Below are 20183 nucleotides of genomic sequence, written 5' to 3' on the forward strand. Positions count from 1 at the left end.
CCTGTTCTTTGTTATGAGTAATGAATTTTCCCTCCAGTTTCCCCTTTGGTTGCTTTCATCTGATAGAGGGTCTTTTCATCAAACTTGTAAGATCACAGGGATAAGACTTAAAGAATGATCTTGTGTAGTTTTTCTAAAAATAAAGGAAGCTAAAGTGTGTACTACCTTTAAAGGGATGATAGAATCTAAATCTAGCTCAGGCAATGCAAACTTTTGGGGTTTGAAATTTTTATTCATTTTATGACTTGGGGCAAGTTATTCCATCTCTGTGACTGTTTCCACATCTTCAGAATGGGAATGATGATAGTATCTACCTCAAGGATGTTTTTTGTTTTTGTTTTTGTTTTTTTTTTTTTTTTTTAAGATTTTATTTATTTATTTATTTGACAGAGATCACAAGTAGGCGGGGGGGGGGTGTAGGCAGGCTCCCTGCTGAGCAGAGAGCCCAGTGTGGGGCTCAGTCCCAGGACTGCAAGATCATGACCCGAGCCAAAGGCAGAGGTTTAACCACTGAGCCACCCAGGTGTCCCTACCTCAAGGACATTTTGAGAATTATTGAGTTAACACACACCCATGGTGATAATAAATAGCATATATACGGCTTACCTTTTTTTGTACCTGATAATTGTTTCATTGTGGTTTGATTTATTAATTTCGAGGTTAAACATAAGACTTAATTAACTGCTTAAATTCCTTTTATTAATATTTATTTCATAAGCTCCCTGTGCTTTTGAAAAAGAAATATATGAGATATGTAATATACATGTATAGAAATAAAAGAAATACATATTTAGTAAAAATTTTAATAAAAGCCCCTGCTCTTAAAAGAATCTTGATAACTTAGGGAAGTGGTCACATACACAAATAATGTAACAGAAAGACTTCAAGTTTGGTTGACTATAAAAGAGCTGGTCTTCAGCTTTTTTTAAAAAGCAACTGATAAAATCTAGTTCCACTAGGAAGTATATAATCCTAGACAGTGTGCATATGCACATTAAAAAACACTAAAAATGATGTGTTTTAAGCAAAAAGTGTTTTGTGGTGGAAATACTGAGAAATGGGGCCTTGGTTGGTGGTCAGCCCAGATCAAAGTTGATGCCAACTATAAAAAGGGTTCTGTGTCAGGGAAGGCGGAGGAAAGCCCCCGAGAATGGTAGAAAAATTTTAACAGTTCTTTGGTGCTCTAAAAATTCTTTTTGATACTTCTACAATTTACCATTTTATCATTAGGAGCTACATTTTGAATGTGAGGTAAAATCTAGATTACCCTGGGATTATTTTGCCTAGTATTAAGGATCCAAAGGTAGACAGTTCTCTGAACCTGATTTAATTTATCAGTTTTTCATCCCACTTACTGTGAGTCCTTTCACCCAGTTGTTTTTTCTAAAGACATACATACAAAATGTTTTAGAAAAACAGGCTTTTTTTTTTTTTTTAAAGATTTTTATTTATTTATTTGACAGATCACAAGTAGGCAGAGGCAGGCAGAGAGAGAGGAGGAAGCAGGCTCCCCACTGAGCAGAGAGCCCGATGTGGGACTGGATCCCAGGACTCTGGGATCATGACCTGAGACGAAGGCAGAGGCTTTAACCCACTGAGCCATCCAGGTGCCCCGAACAACAGGCTTTTTATCAGCTTTAAGTTTACTGCAGGTACCTTTTGATTCATTTTAGGGAAAATTTAAGGAGCAGCTACTCAACTCAAAGCAGCTTTCAACAGGAATTAGGATGAGTATTTAAGGCTTGCTTTAACATTGCTTAACACCAGGGTTAATATATCTTGGTTTTCTCAAATTCGGTGTTGATTTTTTTTAGAAACTGAATGGTGAAGATTGCCATTTATTTATAATGGAAAATGCATTCAGCTAAGTGGTTACACACCTTTGTGATCCCATCCTTGAAGTTAAGCGGCTCTGTCTTTTCCTAGATGACCATATTCATAGGACACCTAAAATTTTACTCTTGTAGGCCAACATTGCATAGAAGGATGAGTTTAAGTCAAAATGTCTGCAAATTAATTTTTGGCAGGCCTGATTCATTAGCATTTCTGGTGGAGCATTTTTCTCATTGGTTGTTAAGAAGCAACTGCGGTTGAAAGAGGCCATTCCAGCCACAAGGGGGAGCAAGAGACTAATTTCCAAGTTGGTGGGCCCCAAATGCAACAAAAAGCCTGCTTGCTTGGTGTAAGAATGATAAAAGGCTCAGTGGCTCTGCAGAATAAAGTGAAAATTCTGGTAAAATTCTCTGTACAAGGAAATTGTGCAAGACTAGAAATTCGAACTTAAACGATGTGCTTAAAATTGGAATTAAATTTCTTACTGAGGGTGTTACTAAAAATGACTTCAGGATGTTATGAGTTTTGTAATTAATAAATAAATTGGAAGTTGAGCTTTATGGAATCACTGAATTTTAGACTTGAAGCTGCGTCCATTCTAGATTTTTTATTTTTGCAGGTAAGGAACTGAAGCTCAGAGGTTCAGTGACTTACATTAGGTCATAGTATTTTGTCTTTTCCTGTATCACCTTAGTTGTAGATTGAGACATGTTTACTCTGGGTAAATGTGTAAGATTTAGGAGGGATTGAGGATTGTGCGAATAACTGGATAAAATTAACAACTTCAATTTCACTAAAAACAATGGCTTCAGTTTTAGGCTGTATTTTAGGATTCTGTACCTAAATGAAAGTAATGAGAATCTCATTTGTGAAAGCCTTTGTGCCTCAGCTTCCTGCACCCTTTTTTTCTTTTAACCACTGGCATTTTTCATGCATGATTTGTATGAAGTAGAATATCTGTATCCTAACCTCTCTCTATTTGTTCTCATGGAAGAGGGCCATGGTAGTACAGTCTAAAATAGGAATGGGTTATGGAAGCTTGATCTTTCCCATTCACATATTTGGTGAGGTTAAGTCCAAGGAGACATCCTCTAGGTATATTTTCAAATTGCAGTCTATAAATGTCTCACTAGGAGTTCTTTTGCTTTGATATTCAGGGGCTATTTACTATTTGCTAATGACATTTTATGTATATTTATTTTAATAGAAATTAAATTTAGCATTATTAGGGGAATACTTTTTAAGAAAAAGTGGGAGCCTGCTTTCTGTCCCTCATATTTTTGTTTACAGATGTATCAGCACTTGTTTTCAAGCTTTTTCTCTCCTAAATACAACTTTTTACCAATCCAGTAAGGAAGTTTGAAAAACACAATTTAGCAAAAAAGGTTATAAAGGTGGAGAACAAACTCACGGGTATTGTCATGTTTTAAAAGTAGTCACTCTTTAAAAGAATTTTTTTAATTTATTTTTATATAATATTAAATAACCAAAAGGAAAAATAACTTTTTTTTAACCTGTGTTAAATTCTTTCTAACCAGTTACCCTATTTTGAACTTTAGATTTTGAAATAATTCCAAACTTAGGGAAAAAATATATACCCTTTACCTGACTCCCTAAATATTAGCATGTCCTATATAACCACAGTATAATTGTCAAAATTAGCATTTTGTAAAATAACTGATGAAATAAACTCTAACCTATACAGTTTATTCACAGGTAATACCACTTATAATCTCCTGGTTCACTGTACTGGTCTTAATTTTGTTGATTGTCCCTCAGTTTGGATTTCTCTGGTGAGCTCTTAATAATTCAGATTGTGCATTTGAGGAAGAATTCCATTTCCTAGAAGTGATAATTGTGCCCTCTAGGAGACCTATGATACTGTCCTGTTAGTTAACCAGTGTATCTAGATCGGATACTAATTTAAACCACTGAGGACTTGTAGAAATCAGTTGAGTTTTTTAAAGATATATGCCCTGTTGTATGATTGTTCTGTCAAAGGTTATGAACTGAATGTATTTTGCCAAAGTACTTTCTGAATGGATTATGTCATTTTCTGATGGATTCCTCTTTGAAGAGGGGAAGATATCTCTGTTCTATAACTTGTAATTTTACTTGGAAATACATAGTTCATTAGCTAGCTGGCTTCATGTATTCTAATTGGCAAGCCCAGATCACAGCACATAGGCCAGTGATTTTAATTGAAGTGCATAGTCCCTGTTCTTTAGGGCTGAATAAATGTATAAATACTTGATAACGGGTGTTCGTTGATTTTTAGAGCTTAGTCTAAGGACCCTTTGTCTATAAATTCTTCTCATTTAAGAAAGAAAGGAAGAAAAAGTAAACTTGAATTTAAAGAAAAACTAAGGAATAGCGGTGGGATAGGAAGTGCATTAGAGAAGTTTCCCTGGAATAAAATTTGGTTTTGAAATTAATGTTGGAGTGAAAAGCAGGAAGACTTTCTCTCTGGATTTTTTTTTTTTTTTAAAGATTTTATTTATTTATTTGACAGACAGAGATCACAAGCAGATAGACAGGCAGGCAGAGAGAGGGAGAGGAGGAAGCAGGCTCCCTGCAGAGCAGAGAGCCCGATGCGGGACTCGATCCCAGGACCCTGAGATCATGACCTGAGCCGAAGGCAGCGGCTTAACCCACTGAGCCACCCAGGCGCCCCTCTCTCTGGATTTTTGTCCCTCTTAGTGTCCTTCAGGGTTATCACATAGAACCTTGGAGCTTATCCAGGGGTCCTGCAAGCCTATTAGGATATATATGTACCTAGCCTGCCCCTTGGCTGCTATTTCTGAATATAGTTGGCCCTTGAATGATGTGGGGGTTGAGGTGCAGACCACCCCCAATGCAGTTGAAAATTGTGTAACTCCCCAAAAACTTAACAGCCTGCTGTTGATTGGAAGCTTTACCAGTAACATAAACAGTCTTTTAACACATGTTTAGCATGCTATATGTTTTGTACAATGTATTCTTAAACTAGAGAAAATACATTGTTATTAAGAAAATCATAAGAAAGAGAAACATGTCATTTTTTTTAAAAGATTTTATTTATTTGGCAGAGAGAGATCACAAGTAGGCAGAGCATCGGGGGTTGGGGGGAGCAGGCTCCCTGCTGAGCAGAAAACCCAGTGTGGGGCTCACTCCGAGGACCCTAAGATCATGACATGTGCTGAAGGCAGGGGCTTAACCCAGTGAGCCATCCAGTCACCCCCAGAAATGTCATTTTTGAGCAATGTCTTAAGTCTTCAGAGAGAACAATATAGTTTTTTTGGGTTTTTTTGCAGAGTAATCATGATCTAATGTATAATACCAACCTTAAGAATTGGTATTATACCAATGATAGACATATAAAATATGTCTTTCATATTTTAACTAGAAGTTCAGTGAGAGGATCAACTCTTCATAGTTTTCAGGTTGCTAAACTAAGTTTATTTCCTCCTTTACTCAAGATTATTCTAGGTTTCTTCTGTTTGTATCAAAGTGAAGCTGTTTGAACTATGCATATGTAATTCAGCCTGGGGATTTAATATTTAAGTGCTTAATATGTATAAAACTTGAGTCTTTAAAGAGCCTATAAGTAGGTTAAGAATAGATACATATGTGAGAAGTTGAAGGTATAAAATTAAATTTTTTTATTTTAAATTGTAATTACTCTGGATAATAATTTAGGTGGTACAGAGCACATAGGATACGAAGTAAAAAAAATAAGGATTTCTGATTTTTGTCCTGCCTGCTCAGAGGTAATCTGTTTTAGTACTAGTCCTATTTTTATCCTTCTGGGAATTTATCTTTCCTATGCAAACAATTCTATCCTTGAAGAAGACTCATGAGTTAGTATTTATACACAAAGTATTCTGAGGGCACCTGGCTGACTCAGTGGAGTATGGGACTCTTGATTTTAGAGTTGTAAGCTCAAGCCCCATGTTGGGTGTAGGGATTGCTTAAAAATAAGAAACAAGCAAAACCAAGGAAGCCTCCCCCCCCGGAAAATAATTCTGTAAGTTGTGCATACACGGACTTGCACACATACATGCACTTCGGTGTGTGTCTTACGCTTCATTACATACTGACACACACCTCGTTTTTTTTTTTTAAGTGTTTTATAGTGTTATATGTGGGGGGTCATATAATTTATTTAACTAGTCTATTATTGACAGAAGTAGGATATTTCCTTTTTTTCTTTAATTAAAAGCTCTTGGGGCACCTAGATGTCTCATTTGGTTAAGCATCAAACTCTGAATTTCAGCTCAGATCATGATCTTAGGGTTGTAGGATTGAGCCCCATGTTGGGCTCTGCTCAGTGCAGTCTCTTCTTGTCCCTCTCCCTCTGCTCCAGTCTCTGCTTGTGCTTGTTTGCTCATTTGCTTGCTTGCTCTCTCTTTAAATAAAACCTTAAAAAAAAAAAAATCTTCACTTAACACTAGAGGTATAGAAAACGAAGGCCCTTAACTGGATAGTTTTGAGAATTAGCTTTAGGGAGAATGTTGAATTAGAGCTGGATATTGAAAGGTGGATGGTATTTTAACACAGATAACTTTAAATCAATAGTTCTTAAGAGTGATGCGTAGGCTCCTTCTAGAGGGGGTCTGTGAGGTCACAATTATCTTCATGATAATACTGAGTCACCATTGACTCCACTGTGTGGACATTAGGACTGATGGAAAAACTGCCGGTCCCAATACTAATAAAGATAGTGGCACCATACTGTATTAATAATTTATATATCCCTCACCACCAGCCATCTAGTTTGGTGGGGTGGGGGGGTAAAATACTGGTTTTACTTACTGTTCTTGAAGCTATAAAATCATTACTAGCTCTTATGTAGATATCTTTTTCGTATTCTGAGGCATAATGGGAAATCTAGCAGTTATTTCCAGGAAAATTTGTTTTGTTTTGTTTTGTTGTTATTTTATTTATTTATTTATTTATTTTTTAAAGATTTCATTTATTTATTTGACAGACAGAGATCACAAGTAGGCAGAGAGGCAGGCAGAGAGAGGGGGGGAAGTAGCTCCCCGCTAAGCAGAGAGCCCGATGTGGGGCTTGACCCCAGGACCCCGGGATCATGACCTGAGTTGAAGGCAGAGGCCTCAACCCACCGAGCCACCCAGGTGCCCCAAGGAAAAGTTTTTGTGATTATTTGAATCATGAGCTTAACTAGCTGCTCCCTTATTTTCCCCCACAGAACACTCGTCAAACAATGACAGATAGGCAAGCTCGTTATTCATATTTGCGTATTTGGCAGACATCTTGAAAATGAAGGAGTGAGCTTGTCACTTTAATGAAAACAAATGGTATTTGGGACCAGTGATAAAAGTTAAGCTTTGAAGCATAAATAAGAATTTTGGAAAACTCCTATTCACTTCCATGATCTTGACAGCTTTCCAAATTTTCTTAATGAGTATAAAGCAGTCCTAAAACCAAAAGTCTTTAAACCTTAAATTAGGGGGCTGTTGTTATTACTTAGTTTTTTTCCCAGAACATGTATCTATTTATTTTTTAATTTTTTTTAAAGATTTTATTTATTTCGAGAGAGAAAGCCCAAGCAAGGGGAGCAGCAGGCAGAGGGAGAGGGAGGAGCGGGGAGCCCAGTGCAGAACTCAATCCCAGGAGCCTGGGATCGTGACTTGAGCTGAAGGCAGATGCTTAACCGACTGAGCTACCCAGGTACCCCAAAAGTGTAAGTTTAGAGAGCAGTAGTAAGTACTGTGGTTGGGAGGAATAAGTTAGCATTTTTGAAACATAAGGAAATAGAGCACCTGAGAGGAAGGGAGTCTGGAACTAAGGTGGGTTTCTGGGTTGGCTGGTTAAGGTGTCATTTTAAAGTTAATTATCTGTAGTCCAAGTATTTCCTTTGATAACTTATACTTGATTAGTTTAGACAGTACTTGAAAGAAAATGGTTGGAGAATGCTGGATCAGATTATATTGTTCTGTCCTCCAAAGGGTATCCCTTCTTGCTCTCTTCTAAATGCTTTCTATATATTAACTCATGTAATCCTCTCAATACCTTTGTATATATCTACTGATAGTTTTACAGTTGAGAAATCTGAGGCCCTGGGAGATTTCAGAACTTCGTCAAGGTGATGCAGCTAGTAAGCAGTGAACTGGGATTTGACTTTAGGCAGTATGCAGGCTGTCTCCATAGTTTTTTACAAGTCATGCTATAAAAAGAATAATAAAGGAAAACAATGCCTTCCCTTTAAAAAAAAAAAAAAGATTTTAGTTATTTATTTGATAGACAGAGACCACAAATAGGCAAAGAGGCAGGCAGAGACAGAGAGGGAAGCCGACTCCCCACTGAGCAGAGAGCCTGATGCGGGGCATGATCCCAGGACCCCAGGACCATGACCCGAGCTGAAGGCAGAGGCTTTAACCCATTGAGCCACCCAGGCGCCCCGATACCTTTCCTTTGATATGACAGTACTGCTTTAAAATGAAAGCTTTTTGCATGTTATTTCACCCCCTTAATAGTTATACAAATTTAGATTATTGAACTCAGTGTTAAAATGAGATTATTTGAATGTCAAAATCTTATATGTTATATCTGAATCGAGTGCCTGCTCTCAGGAACTGTGATTGGTGCTTTTCTGTTTACACTGTCATTTATTCCATAGCAGCCTTTTGAAGTAGTTCCTGTAGATCATTTTATATAAATTTTCATTTAGTTTTATAGATTAGCTCTGAGATATAAATTTGCCCAGTATCTCAAAATTAATGATGAGCGAGGCATTCAGAATCTGTCTGATTTTAGAGTTTATGCTTTATTACACCAGGCTGATGTTCTAGGAAATGCTTGGATACCCAGAGGTTAGGGTCTTGCACCAATTCCGGTAGTAGTTTTGATGATCTGGGTGGCTTCTAGTCCAATTGTTGGCTGAAGTTTTGATGTTTTCCTTTTCCTCTTAATTTCAGACTGGAATCATACTAAAGGACCAGTAATAACGATATATCAGTAGAATAGAGATAGGTTTTTTAGTTTATAAACCTTTTATTAGAAATATTTGACAACAGTCAGGATTGAATGTTGAAGTTCTTGTTATTGAAGGCAGGTTGAACCTACCCGAGGAAGGGCAGTCATATTCCACAGTCAAAGCATTGATGGTATGTAGCTCATCCTTTGATCAAAGCATGTGTTAGAAACTTGCTTATATATTCTGCTTTGGTAAATTGACAGGTTGAGGGGGGATCATTACTTGACCCCGTATATCTTAAGTGTTTTTACAACCTAAGAGGTTAATTGTATCTGTTAAAAGAAAACTCTTATCTCTTAAGATCTCAAGGGTCACATAATTCATTGATTGATTAGATTAAATGTCACTGCCTTCTCAAGAACATAACATTTAGCATTGGATTATGAGCCATTTACAGAAAGATGTTGGATATGGGCTTCTAGTAGCATCTTGCTGCTTCCTGTCCCACTTTACCTTACTAGGTTGACTACTGTATAAGGTCAGAATATGTGTTAACTCTAATTCTGCAAATTAATCATAGATATTTTTGCAGATGTTGGCCATGGCATCTTTAAAATACAGTGTTGTCATCAAAAGCAGATTTTTTTAAATTACCGAGGCAGTACTGTGAATTTTTAAATCAAATTATATTTGAGCAAGATTCATACAGATTATGTAGCCTTAGGGTTTGAGTGTAAGATGTTCTTTAATTTTGTGTTTACTTAAATATCCTTTTCCATTTTAATTACATTTGTCTTAGAAAGTTACTGTACTGTGTTACATGAAGAATTTTGTAAATGGAAGTACATCAGTGGTCAGTTTACCCTTTCTTTCATGGTTGGAAGTTGTAATATTTCATCTATCACTTATATAATGCTGTGTTGCCCAGAGTAATCATCACTTTCATTATACTATAATAGATGAATGAAACTTCTTTAGAAGGTTGCATTATGTATTTAGTAGGATATTCTCTTAAGCTTCTGTATGTTTTGAAAATAGCTCCTACTGGTCCTGTCTTCCATTTGACTTTAAGTTTGTTCACCTCCAATTTTTTCCTTGTCACTGCTGCTTTCTGGTAAATGCTGCTTCCTTTTTTTCATTTTCTTCTTATTCTTTCCATCTTGGTCTTTTCCCTACATTTGGGTCTTTTCTGTGGCTTCTAAATCTGGAAAATGTAGCTTTTATTTCTCTTTGGTCAGTTTGACAAATTAACATACTTAATCACCTCTTTAGTACTAAAACTAACTTAATTGAATAAACTCTATCTCTTCCATATCTTATGTTAGAGCTGAATGAAATTTTATAGAGATGAGTGAATCTCTAAAAAATACCCCAAGTGATCACCTTATTTTTCCTTAAAATCTCTGTAAGAGTAGATGGAACTATTTGACTAGGTGGCTTACTCCAAGTTTGGACCACTCATACAAATCTCTTCTTAATGAGCAGAAATCTCTCTTGCTAAACCTAACTAGTCTTTTCTGGAACCACCCTTTAAATCATCATTTAAAGTTTCTAGCTTCTCTACCATTCTTGCTTGCTTTCCTGGATCTTCTCCAGTTTTCTACCATTCTTGCTTGCTTTCCTGGATCTTCTCCAGTTTGTGAATGCCTGTCTTGATACGTTTTTTTGAAGAAGCAATATACTGTAGATTTGGTCTCATTAGTACATTATAGAACTGAATCATTTTCCTTAATTTTGATTCCTAATTGTATTAGTAATGTTTTAGAATCACATTACCCTTTTTAGTAGGCATAGCATCGTATTGGGGCAGAAAAAAATGTGCAATTATAGTAGTACAGGTCAAATTGCCTAGTTGGAGTTGTACCTTTGCACATTAGTTGTGGTTTTGAGCACATTGCATAACGTAGCTGGGCCCCATTTTCTTCTGTAGGGTACTTTAGTTTATCTCATGGGTGGGATTATGAAAGGATCAAATTAAATAATTTAAGTATTGGAAGTGTCATCTTTATTATTGAAATAGCTTTGTAAACTTTTGTCTGTTGCTAGATGACCATTCAAAACATAGTAACTTAAAACAATGATTTATTATTTTTTATGATCCTCTGGTTTGCCTCAACTGCAGCTCTACACATGGTATTGGCTGGAGTCACTCATGCTGCATTTGGCTGGGGCTGAAATATCCTAATGGTGTTACCTGACACGTCACATTCCTGGGGCTAGCTTGGCCTTTCTCTCCAGCAGGGTAGTTAGACTTTTTATATGCTGGCCTAGAGTTCCAAAAGCAAAAGGGGAGGCTGCCTGTCCTCTTAAGGTTTAGGCTCAGAAATGGAACTCAGTCCCTTCCACTGCATTCTCTTGTCAAAACAAGTCATGAAAGTTAGCCCCAACTCAGGAGAAAGGAAGTAAATTCCATATCTTGACAGGAGGAGGAATGGTGTATGTGGACAGGGACGGCAAGGGAATTAGTGGAGCCTGTCTTTGGGGACCGTTTTTTTCCTAGTCTACTGAACCAAGTGTTAGCCCTTTATTTAATCTTTAATATCTAGTTTGTCTTCTTGTGTTTAAGTTTTAATGGTTCTTAGAGGTATGACATCAGAAGATGTGATAGACAAAAGTATGCCATTTATCCTGTTCTCAGCTTTTTACTTGAACAGCTTTATTGAGGTATAACTAACATACTAAGAACTTCACATATTTGTAGTGTTACAGTTTAATGAGCTTGCTTTCTCATCTTGTAGTCAGCATTTACTAGAAACATTTGTTTGCCACTGTTGATACTTAATTCTTGGTTCTTCTAGTCTATTGGTGGGGCAGTAAGCTGCTTGGTTACTTGCCAAGGAAGGTCTTGCCTTCCTATTACTTGTAGTTTCTGGTTAATATTTTTTAAAGTTGTTTTTGTTCTTGTTTTCGGTGTTATGGCTTAATGCAGTGTTCACTTTGGGGGGTGAGGTACTTAACTATTGTTTAAAAAATGTTCTTTGTGAGTTACTGTAGTGTAAAAACAGTGTTACTGAGGATACAGAATTAGTTCTCATAAAAGATGGGTTACTAAAAAAAAAAAAAGATGGGTTACCAAGGATGGGTTGTAACATTTCTTGTCACCTTGCCTTAGTAACTTCTACAAGTTGATGTACTTTAAAGTTTTACATCTTAAGTGATTGACTCTTGACTGCACCTGTTTGTGGTCTTCCTCTTGGCATAAAATGGGTTAGTCATTGAAAAGTGAAGGACGTGAGTAGGCAATGTTATTCTCGGTTTCATTTTTCTTCCTTGCTAGATCACTTATGGACAAAGTTAGAGATAATCTTATCCACCATTATATTCTCAGTATCTAGCATAGGCATTTAAGTATTTAGAGAATTAAGTGAATGTGAAAAATACATTGAAGTAGTAAAATATGAAATAGAAATGCATAGGTGAAAAATAACTTTCATGGTTGGGATTAGTTATTGTTAGTTGTTTTATTTGAAGATATTTTAGTATATAATCTTAAATATGTGAATGAGCCAGAGACTTTTGTATATGGAGCCTTCTTTAAATTTATGTATTATTCTCTTGCTGTTTGAAATTATTTGTGAATTCTGGCTAATCACATTATGCTTTTTCTTTAGTTAGACTTTGTAGTCGGAGCTTTACCTTAGCTAGTCAGAAATAGAATTTACCCTTTGTCTTCTGGAATGCCACCATTTAAACCTAGACTGACGCCAAAGCCATTAGGCTATACCATTTTCCATAGTTGAATGAATAATGTATTTGTATTAGGATATAAAACTTGAAAAGACCTACTCATTTGTTTCTTAAGTGAAAAATTGATATTCACTTAAGTGAAAAATCTACTTATTATATTAAACAGAACTATGTTCTCTTTTTTATTATTATTTTTAAAGACTTAATTATTTATTTGACAGATAGCAAGAGGGAACAAGAGCAGGGGGATTGGGAGAGGGAGAAGCAGACTTCCTGCTGAGCAGGGATCCTGATGTGGGGCTCTATCCCAGGACCCTGGGATCATGACCTGAGCTAAAAGCAGGTGCTTAGCGACTGAGCCACCCAGGTACCCCACTGTGTTTTGTTTTTTAGGCAGATCCCAAAAGAGCCACCATAATTAGTGTTCAAAGTGCTTATGTCCTAAAGAGCATGGTGTTCAAAGGACAAAGCACTTGCAGCTGATAGGTCTTTGAATAAGAAGGTACAGGTATAGTGTAATATGAAGTTTTTGTTATCCTAACCAAAGTGTTCATCTGATTTTAGGCCACTAGTTTCAGATATTGGTTAGTAACCACAGGAAACATAGTACTTTGACTTCTTACCTTGAACCCCTCCAGTAATGCAGTGCAGCTTGGCCTTACTGCCATGTTGGCCCCTATCCATCTCATGTGGTATCTGTAGTTTCAAACTGTTTTGTATAAAAGTAGACTAAAACTGCTGCATAACTGCCAGAAAGATAGAAACCAAGAATTCGAAAGCTCTTCTTGTAAAAATGGACTAGTTTGGGACTAAGCCCAGTTGAAAACTGATTTTCACCTTGATTCCTGGGGTGTGTTTAGCTAGGAGGAAAATTTGGGGTGGTGAGAATGATTTTGTTATTTAGTATTTTTATTAACATTTGCCTAATTGTACTACTGGAATTCTTTTTCCCTCTTAAAAAAAAACCTACTAGTTTATAGTACCTTCTCCCCTTAATACAATGATCTGATTTTTTTGCTTTAAACCAATTGTAGAATGTAATTATTATTAACTAGCTTGTTAGGATTTAAATTAGATTGTTAATAGTTTCAAAAAAATTATACAGGATGAAACTTTAGCTGGTGTGATCTGTAAATGTGCATTTTATTAACTAAAAATCACTTTAAGGAAATTAAAGGTTCACTCTTCAGATCTGTAATTCTCATAAACCTATCTACCACTCCCCCCCCCCATTTATTTATTTGAGAGAGCGAGCAGGGATAGGGTGAGGGAGAGAATCTCCAGCAGGCCCCCTCCTAAGTGGGAGCCTGGTGCAAGGCTGAATCTCACCATCCTGAGATCAGGACCTAAGCCAAAAACGAGGAGTGCAGTGCTTAACCAGCTGAATCACCCAGGTGCCCCATACCACCGTCTTACTTTAATTAGGAACAGTGAAACTTCAAACAACTTTTTACCTCTTGTGGCTTTGCTTGAATTGTGTTCTTCTAAATAAAGTTAATTTTATTCTGCTTTCTTGGTTTGGGACTCTGGTAGTATCTCTTACATTATTCGTTTTTGCTTGAGGCATAATCCTCCAGAGTCCCAGAAGTTTAATCTCTTGTGTGCTTTCCATCCTAATGACTACCTTGAAAATGGAAGGTTTGTCATCCTGTTAGAAAAAGCTTGTTAGGAGCTGTCACTGTTTCACATTCACTGAAGCATATGGTCATTATCAGGATGTAGATAGAGAGCACTGTGCAGGGTAGTCACATACTCCAAATGCGTCCTTAAGTAATGAACTCAACCTTAACTTCACTTTTTAAGTATTGCTATCCAAAGCATTCTGCTTTTAAACCACAAATTCATGAGTCTACTGCAGTCAACTATTGTAGTACTGGCAATAATTGGGTATTAGAATTTTATATTGGGTATTAGAATACTTAGGCTATATTACAACATGCTGTTAAGAAATGAGAATATTTTTATTATTTTTTTTTTTTATTCAGTCTTGTAAGTATTTTCTTCTTACTGTGACTGTTTCTTTTCTTCCAAAGTCTCTCTTGGAAAAGTTTTTGATCCCCAATGCTTCACAAGCAGAGAGCAAAGTCTTCTATTTGAAAATGAAAGGAGACTACTACCGTTACTTGGCAGAGGTTGCTGCTGGTGATGACAAGAAAGGTAAACTGTTTTTCAACATGTTTGTTGAACTTCCATAAAATAACATAGTATGGAAGTAGTCTCTCTGAAATATAAACAGTTGTAGGGGGTTCTTTTTGTTGTTTAATTGCTTAGAACACTAGTTCTAAGAAGAGCAGTAATTAACTTTTCTCTTTTTTAGAGAGAGGGGCAGAAGGCGAGGGAAAGAGAATCCTAAGCAGGCTCCATGTTGGGCTTGATCTTCAACTCTGAGATCATGACCTGAGCTAAAGTCACCCACATGCTCCAGTAATTACCTTTTTTTAAAGTCCTGCGAATGTGTATCTACTGCCTAATACGGATATTCTAAAATGCTAGCTTGCTGAAAAACCAATTTTGTGCATAGGAATGTTTCCTCACAATTTTAAAAGATCATGATCACAGTGTAACTATAGAGCAGTGTGAACTAGTTATTAAAAATATAATAATTCTGAGATGATCGCAGGAGTTGTTTTTGTATTGACATTGACTAATGGTTAGTGTGGTGTTCTTTGAAAAGATTTTTTATCTTTAAGATCCTCATTCAGTCAAGGTTGCTACAGCTTAATATTTCAGAGCATACATTGGATATTAAAGGTCTGGCTTGAGGAGTGAAGATGAAGTGCAGATTGTCAATACATTTTGGCACATTTTATTTTCCAGGGATTGTAGATCAGTCACAACAAGCATACCAAGAAGCTTTTGAAATCAGCAAAAAGGAAATGCAACCAACACATCCTATCAGATTGGGTCTGGCCCTTAACTTCTCTGTGTTCTATTACGAAATTCTGAACTCCCCGGAGAAAGCTTGCTCTCTTGCAAAGACAGTACGTATTTTACCTGTTTTCTGGAAATTTAGTAATCCTTATTATTTGAGCACTGACATGTCCTTTTTTGTATCATAGGCTTTTGATGAAGCCATTGCTGAACTTGATACATTAAGTGAAGAGTCATACAAAGACAGCACGCTAATAATGCAATTACTGAGAGACAACTTGACAGTAAGTACATAACAGCATCATGAATGTCCAGTGTGGTTGAAATTACATTCTTTTATAGATTATTACTAAGAATATTTCTGGACTCTGTGTTGAAGATGAAATCGTATTTGCTATTAAAACTATGAAGAAAAACCACCTTATAGAAACTGAAATACTAGATCAAGGACCAAAAATGTGTACTTTAATTAGTTGCATATCTGTTGTTAGAGTTTTAGTTCTCAAAATAATTTCGTAAGCTATGGTTTTGGACTTCCAATCACATAGGCTGTTTCATTTTCCATTTCAATTTGGTTATTTCCATTTGTTCCATTTTAGTCACAGAATAGTTTTTATTATCAAAACTGTGTAAGTTCTCTTCATGTTTAATTTCCATTAAAAATGGTTTTCTTGGGGCATGTGGGTGGCTCAGTCAGTTAATAGGCATATGCCTTTGGCTCACTCAGGTTGTGATCCTGGGGTCAAGTCCATGTCACGTTCCTTCTCCGCGGATAGCCTGCTTCTCCTCCCATTTCTCCCAGCTCATGCTCTCTGTCTCTTGCTCATTTTCTGTCTCAAATAAATAAAATCTTTTTTTAAAAAGTGATTTTCTTGATAATAAAGTTGCTTCCATATTTAGACAGCTGTAGTACTCCCATCAGTAACTTCAGTTACAAGATTTCAGATACTCTATGGAATTCAAATAGAAACGTTTTGCCTAGTTAGCCTCTTAGTTAAAAAAAAGGCATGTTATGGAATCTCATGCTTATCCTTAACATTCTCCAGACCGAGAAAAAGAACCACAATGCCATTAACACACAGAAAAAATTGGCAGTAATTCTTAATAATGCACATCTAAATAGTACTCAAACCCCAGTTTTTTTTAATTGTCTATTTTTTTAAAAGGTTGTTTTTTTTTTTTGTTTTTTTTTTGTTTTTTGTGGCGCCTGGTTGGCTCAGTGGGTTAAAGCCTCTGCCTTCTGCTCAGGTCATGATCCCAGAGTCCTGGGATTAAGCCCTGCATCAGGCTCTACTCATCCGGGAGCCTGCTTCCCCCTCTGTCTCTGCCTGCCTTTCTGCCTACTTGTGATCTCTCTCTTTGTCAAAAAAATAAAATCTTAAAAAAAATTTTTTTAAAGTTTTTTTATATAAATTGAGATCCAAATAAAGTCTACACCTTGCAAGTCTACACCTTGTGTCTCTTTAGTCCCATAGGTTTTCCCATTCTCCTTCAGATAAATAATTGAAGTTTTGAGCCTTAGGTGTAAAAATTATCAAGTGCCTGCTATGCCAGGTAATAAGCTAGGAGTGAAGACTTGCAGTGTAGAGCTTGAGAACTGTAAATCATTTTATACATTTTGCTTCCAGCTTTATTCTAACTCACTGTCAATTTTCTGAACCAGGTCTGTATTCTCGTGTTGAGTTATCATCAGAGTTTTTTGAACCACATTGTGTACTTGGTTATTATTAAACACCTAAAATTATTTTAGGATGTGTAACTGGAGGCTACTTAAAACCTTGGGGGATTTTTATTTTAGTCAAGAGAGTAACCTGTAGTTCCTTAAAGAATGAATTTTTATGTCGAATGAAAGAAGCACTTCACTTTGTTAGCTGTTTTTAATATAAAGAATTTTCATATTTTCTGGTCTGAAGTGATGAGATAGTTGTCATTCCTAAAAGGTAGAAATTGAGGTCTGTTAACATTGTCATCATTTTCTGAGAGGGCCTGACCTGAAATAAATACTACAGCTGATTTTGGTTAGTATAGCATGAAAAAGCATACTTGCAACAGCTGGGTGAAAAGAAAACCAAGATTGCATTCTGATTCTGTCACTGGTTACTGTGTGTCTTCTCTAAGCCTTGGTAATATCACCTGTTACCATTATAGGTGGATTGGATCATTTATCTGTTTGGTTTTTATTTAAAGATTTTATTTATTTATTTGACAGACAGATATCACAAGTAGGCAGAGAGGCAGGGAGAAAGAGATGGAGAAGCAGGCTCCCCGTTGAGCAGAGAGCCTGATGCAGGGTTCTATCCCAGGACCCTGAGACCATGACCTGAGCCGAAGGCAGAGGCTTAACCCACTGAGCCACTCAGGTGCCCTGGATCATTTATCTGTTAAGAAATTTTGCCATAACTACCTAGTATTTGAGATTGAATCTGGTTGACTAATACTGCCAACATACTCTAGTAGAAAAATGTGTCAAGTATTTTCAGGTATTAATGGAAAATTCAAGAATCCTTGAAGGTTAAAACTGGGAAGAGATGTTAAAAGACAGTTTCATCTTACAAAACCCCTGTTTAACAGGAACACACAGACTTGCAAAGGTCATTTAGCTTAAATGTATGACCTTGGATGAAGTCTTGCTTCCAGGGCAGAGATCTCTTTGGTTAATAAATAAAGCTAATGCGTGATTTGGGAGTTAGAAAAATATTACTGCGGGGTTTTTTTCCCCTTCATTTTTTATTATATAAGCAGTAGTCCTTTTATAATTACATCTGAAAGTCATTAATGGGCTGTGTTAAAAGACTTGTAAAAAATACTAATTTTTGAAGAAACTGAAATAATTTTGAGGGTTTTTGTTTTGTTTTGTTTTTACTGCCAATAAATTAACATTAATGAAAAAAATTAATAGAATCTGTAGTCTTACCACTGTTGGACAATTCAGTTTTTACCTCTTATAAGATGGGGTTCTGACCATACTGTTTTCTGTTCATCTGTCCTACAGTTTCACAAAGGTATGTTTTCCTAAGCTAAAAACATTAGAAAAGCTAAATTTGTAATTTAATTCAGGATTGATACCCTCACTCCCGAATTTCATGGAATGTGAGATTGTCTTTGGAGTAGGAATCCTAAAGTTTTATGAAAGGAAAGTAGTCATCTTGAACTTGAACTTGGGTTAAATTAAGAAGATTCTAGTTTGGATACACTAAACACATCCATCTCTCGTGTTGGGGCTTTTCAGAGCAGTTTGATATTCCCATAGCTTATTAATACTAGTATTTTGTAGCACTTTGGTATTTTTTTATTTTGCTTGCTTTTCTGTGGTAACCAAGTTTCTTGTATCCGACTTGGTTGAAAACAACTTGTTTTGTACTTAACAGTGTTTACCACACAAAAGTTAGGGAGAAAATGAGGGTGTTCTGTATCTTGAAGCTGTCTTCTTTGCTGTGATCTTTTAAAGAAAGCTTTCAGCGAAAGCTGTGTTTACATTCTGGTACCATGACAAATTTATTAAGATTTTTTTCAAACTGAAACATGCTGAAAAATCTTTCCTTCTTTTACCAGTTGTGGACATCGGACACCCAAGGAGACGAAGCTGAAGCAGGAGAAGGAGGGGAAAATTAACCGGCCTTCCAACTTTTGTCTGCCTCATTCTAAAATTTACACAGTAGACCATTTGTCATCCATGCTGTCCCACAAATAGTTTTTTGTTTACGATTTATGACAGGTTTATGTTACTTCTGTTTGAATTTCTATATTTCCCATGTGGTTTTTATGTTGAATATTAGGGGAGTAGAGCCAGTTAACATTTAGGGAATTATCTGTTTTCATCTTGAGGTGGCCAATATGGGGATGTGGAATTTTTATACTAGTTATAAATGTTTGGCATAGTACTTTTGGTACATTGTGGCTTCACAAGGGCCAGTGTTAAAACTGCTTCCATGTCTAAGCAAAGAAAACTGCCTACATATTGGTTTGTCCTGGTGGGGAATAAAAGGGATACTTGGTTCCAGATACAGGTGTAGTTTTTGTGTGGGTACTTTAAGGTTTGGAGCACTTACGAGGCTGTAGTAGAAATGGGTATTCTGTAGATACCGTGTATGGAACCATGAGAATCTGTGGAATACTCAACTCTCAGTGTGCACACCTTTGATTACAGTTGCAGAAGTGTTCCTTTAGTTGTGACCCAATTTACTCTGGATAAGGGCAGAAACGGTTCACATTCCATTATTTGTAAAGTTACCTGCTGTTTGCTTTCATTATTTTTGCTACACTCCTTTTATTTGTATTTAAATGTTTTAGGCAACCTAAGAACAAATGTACAAGTAAAGATGCAGTAAAAATGAATTGCTTGATATCCATTACTTTATGTGTATCAAGCACAGCAGCAAAATAAAAATCCCATGTATTTAACTTTTCTTTTTCATTTTCTTTTTTTTTTTTTTTAGGGTTTTTGGTTTGGTTTGGGGGTTTTTTTGTTTGGGTGGGGTTTTTTTTGTTTTGTTTTTGTTTGGGGTATTTTTTGGTTTTGCTTTTGTGGATTTTTTTTTTTTTTGATACTTGCCTAATAACATGCATGTGCTGTAAAAAATAGTTAACAGGGGAATAACTTCAGATGATGGCTAGCTTTGTTTAATGTCTTATGAAATTTTCATGAACAATCCAAGCATAATTGTTAAGAACACGTGTATTAAGTTCATGTAAGTGGAATAAAAGTTTTATGAATGGACTTTTCAACTACTTTCTCTACAGCTTTTCATGTAAATTAGTCTTTTGGTTCTGAAACTTCTCTAAAGGAAATTGTACATTTTTGGAAATTTATTCCTTATTCCCTCTTGGCAGCTAATGGGCTTTTACCAAGTTTAAATACAAAGTTTTATCG

General features: G+C 36.2%; 1 protein-coding gene across 1 annotated transcript in view; it reads left to right on the top strand.

The window, feature by feature from the left end:
* The window catches only part of YWHAZ (tyrosine 3-monooxygenase/tryptophan 5-monooxygenase activation protein zeta), a 31161-nt gene extending 11447 nt beyond the window's left edge, over nt 1–19714 (top strand). Inside the window, exons 3-6 of the mRNA XM_044245201.1 lie at nt 14476–14599; nt 15260–15423; nt 15502–15597; nt 18866–19714. Coding sequence (XP_044101136.1) covers nt 14476–14599; nt 15260–15423; nt 15502–15597; nt 18866–18925 — 444 coding nt within the window. The 3' untranslated portion in view covers nt 18926–19714. The remainder of the gene's footprint in view (nt 1–14475; nt 14600–15259; nt 15424–15501; nt 15598–18865) is intronic.
* The last annotated feature ends 469 nt before the right edge of the window (nt 19715–20183 follow it).

The sequence above is a fragment of the Neovison vison genome, chromosome 4, assembly GCF_020171115.1.
Source record: "Neovison vison isolate M4711 chromosome 4, ASM_NN_V1, whole genome shotgun sequence".
NCBI classification, from domain to species: Eukaryota; Metazoa; Chordata; class Mammalia; order Carnivora; family Mustelidae; genus Neogale; species Neogale vison.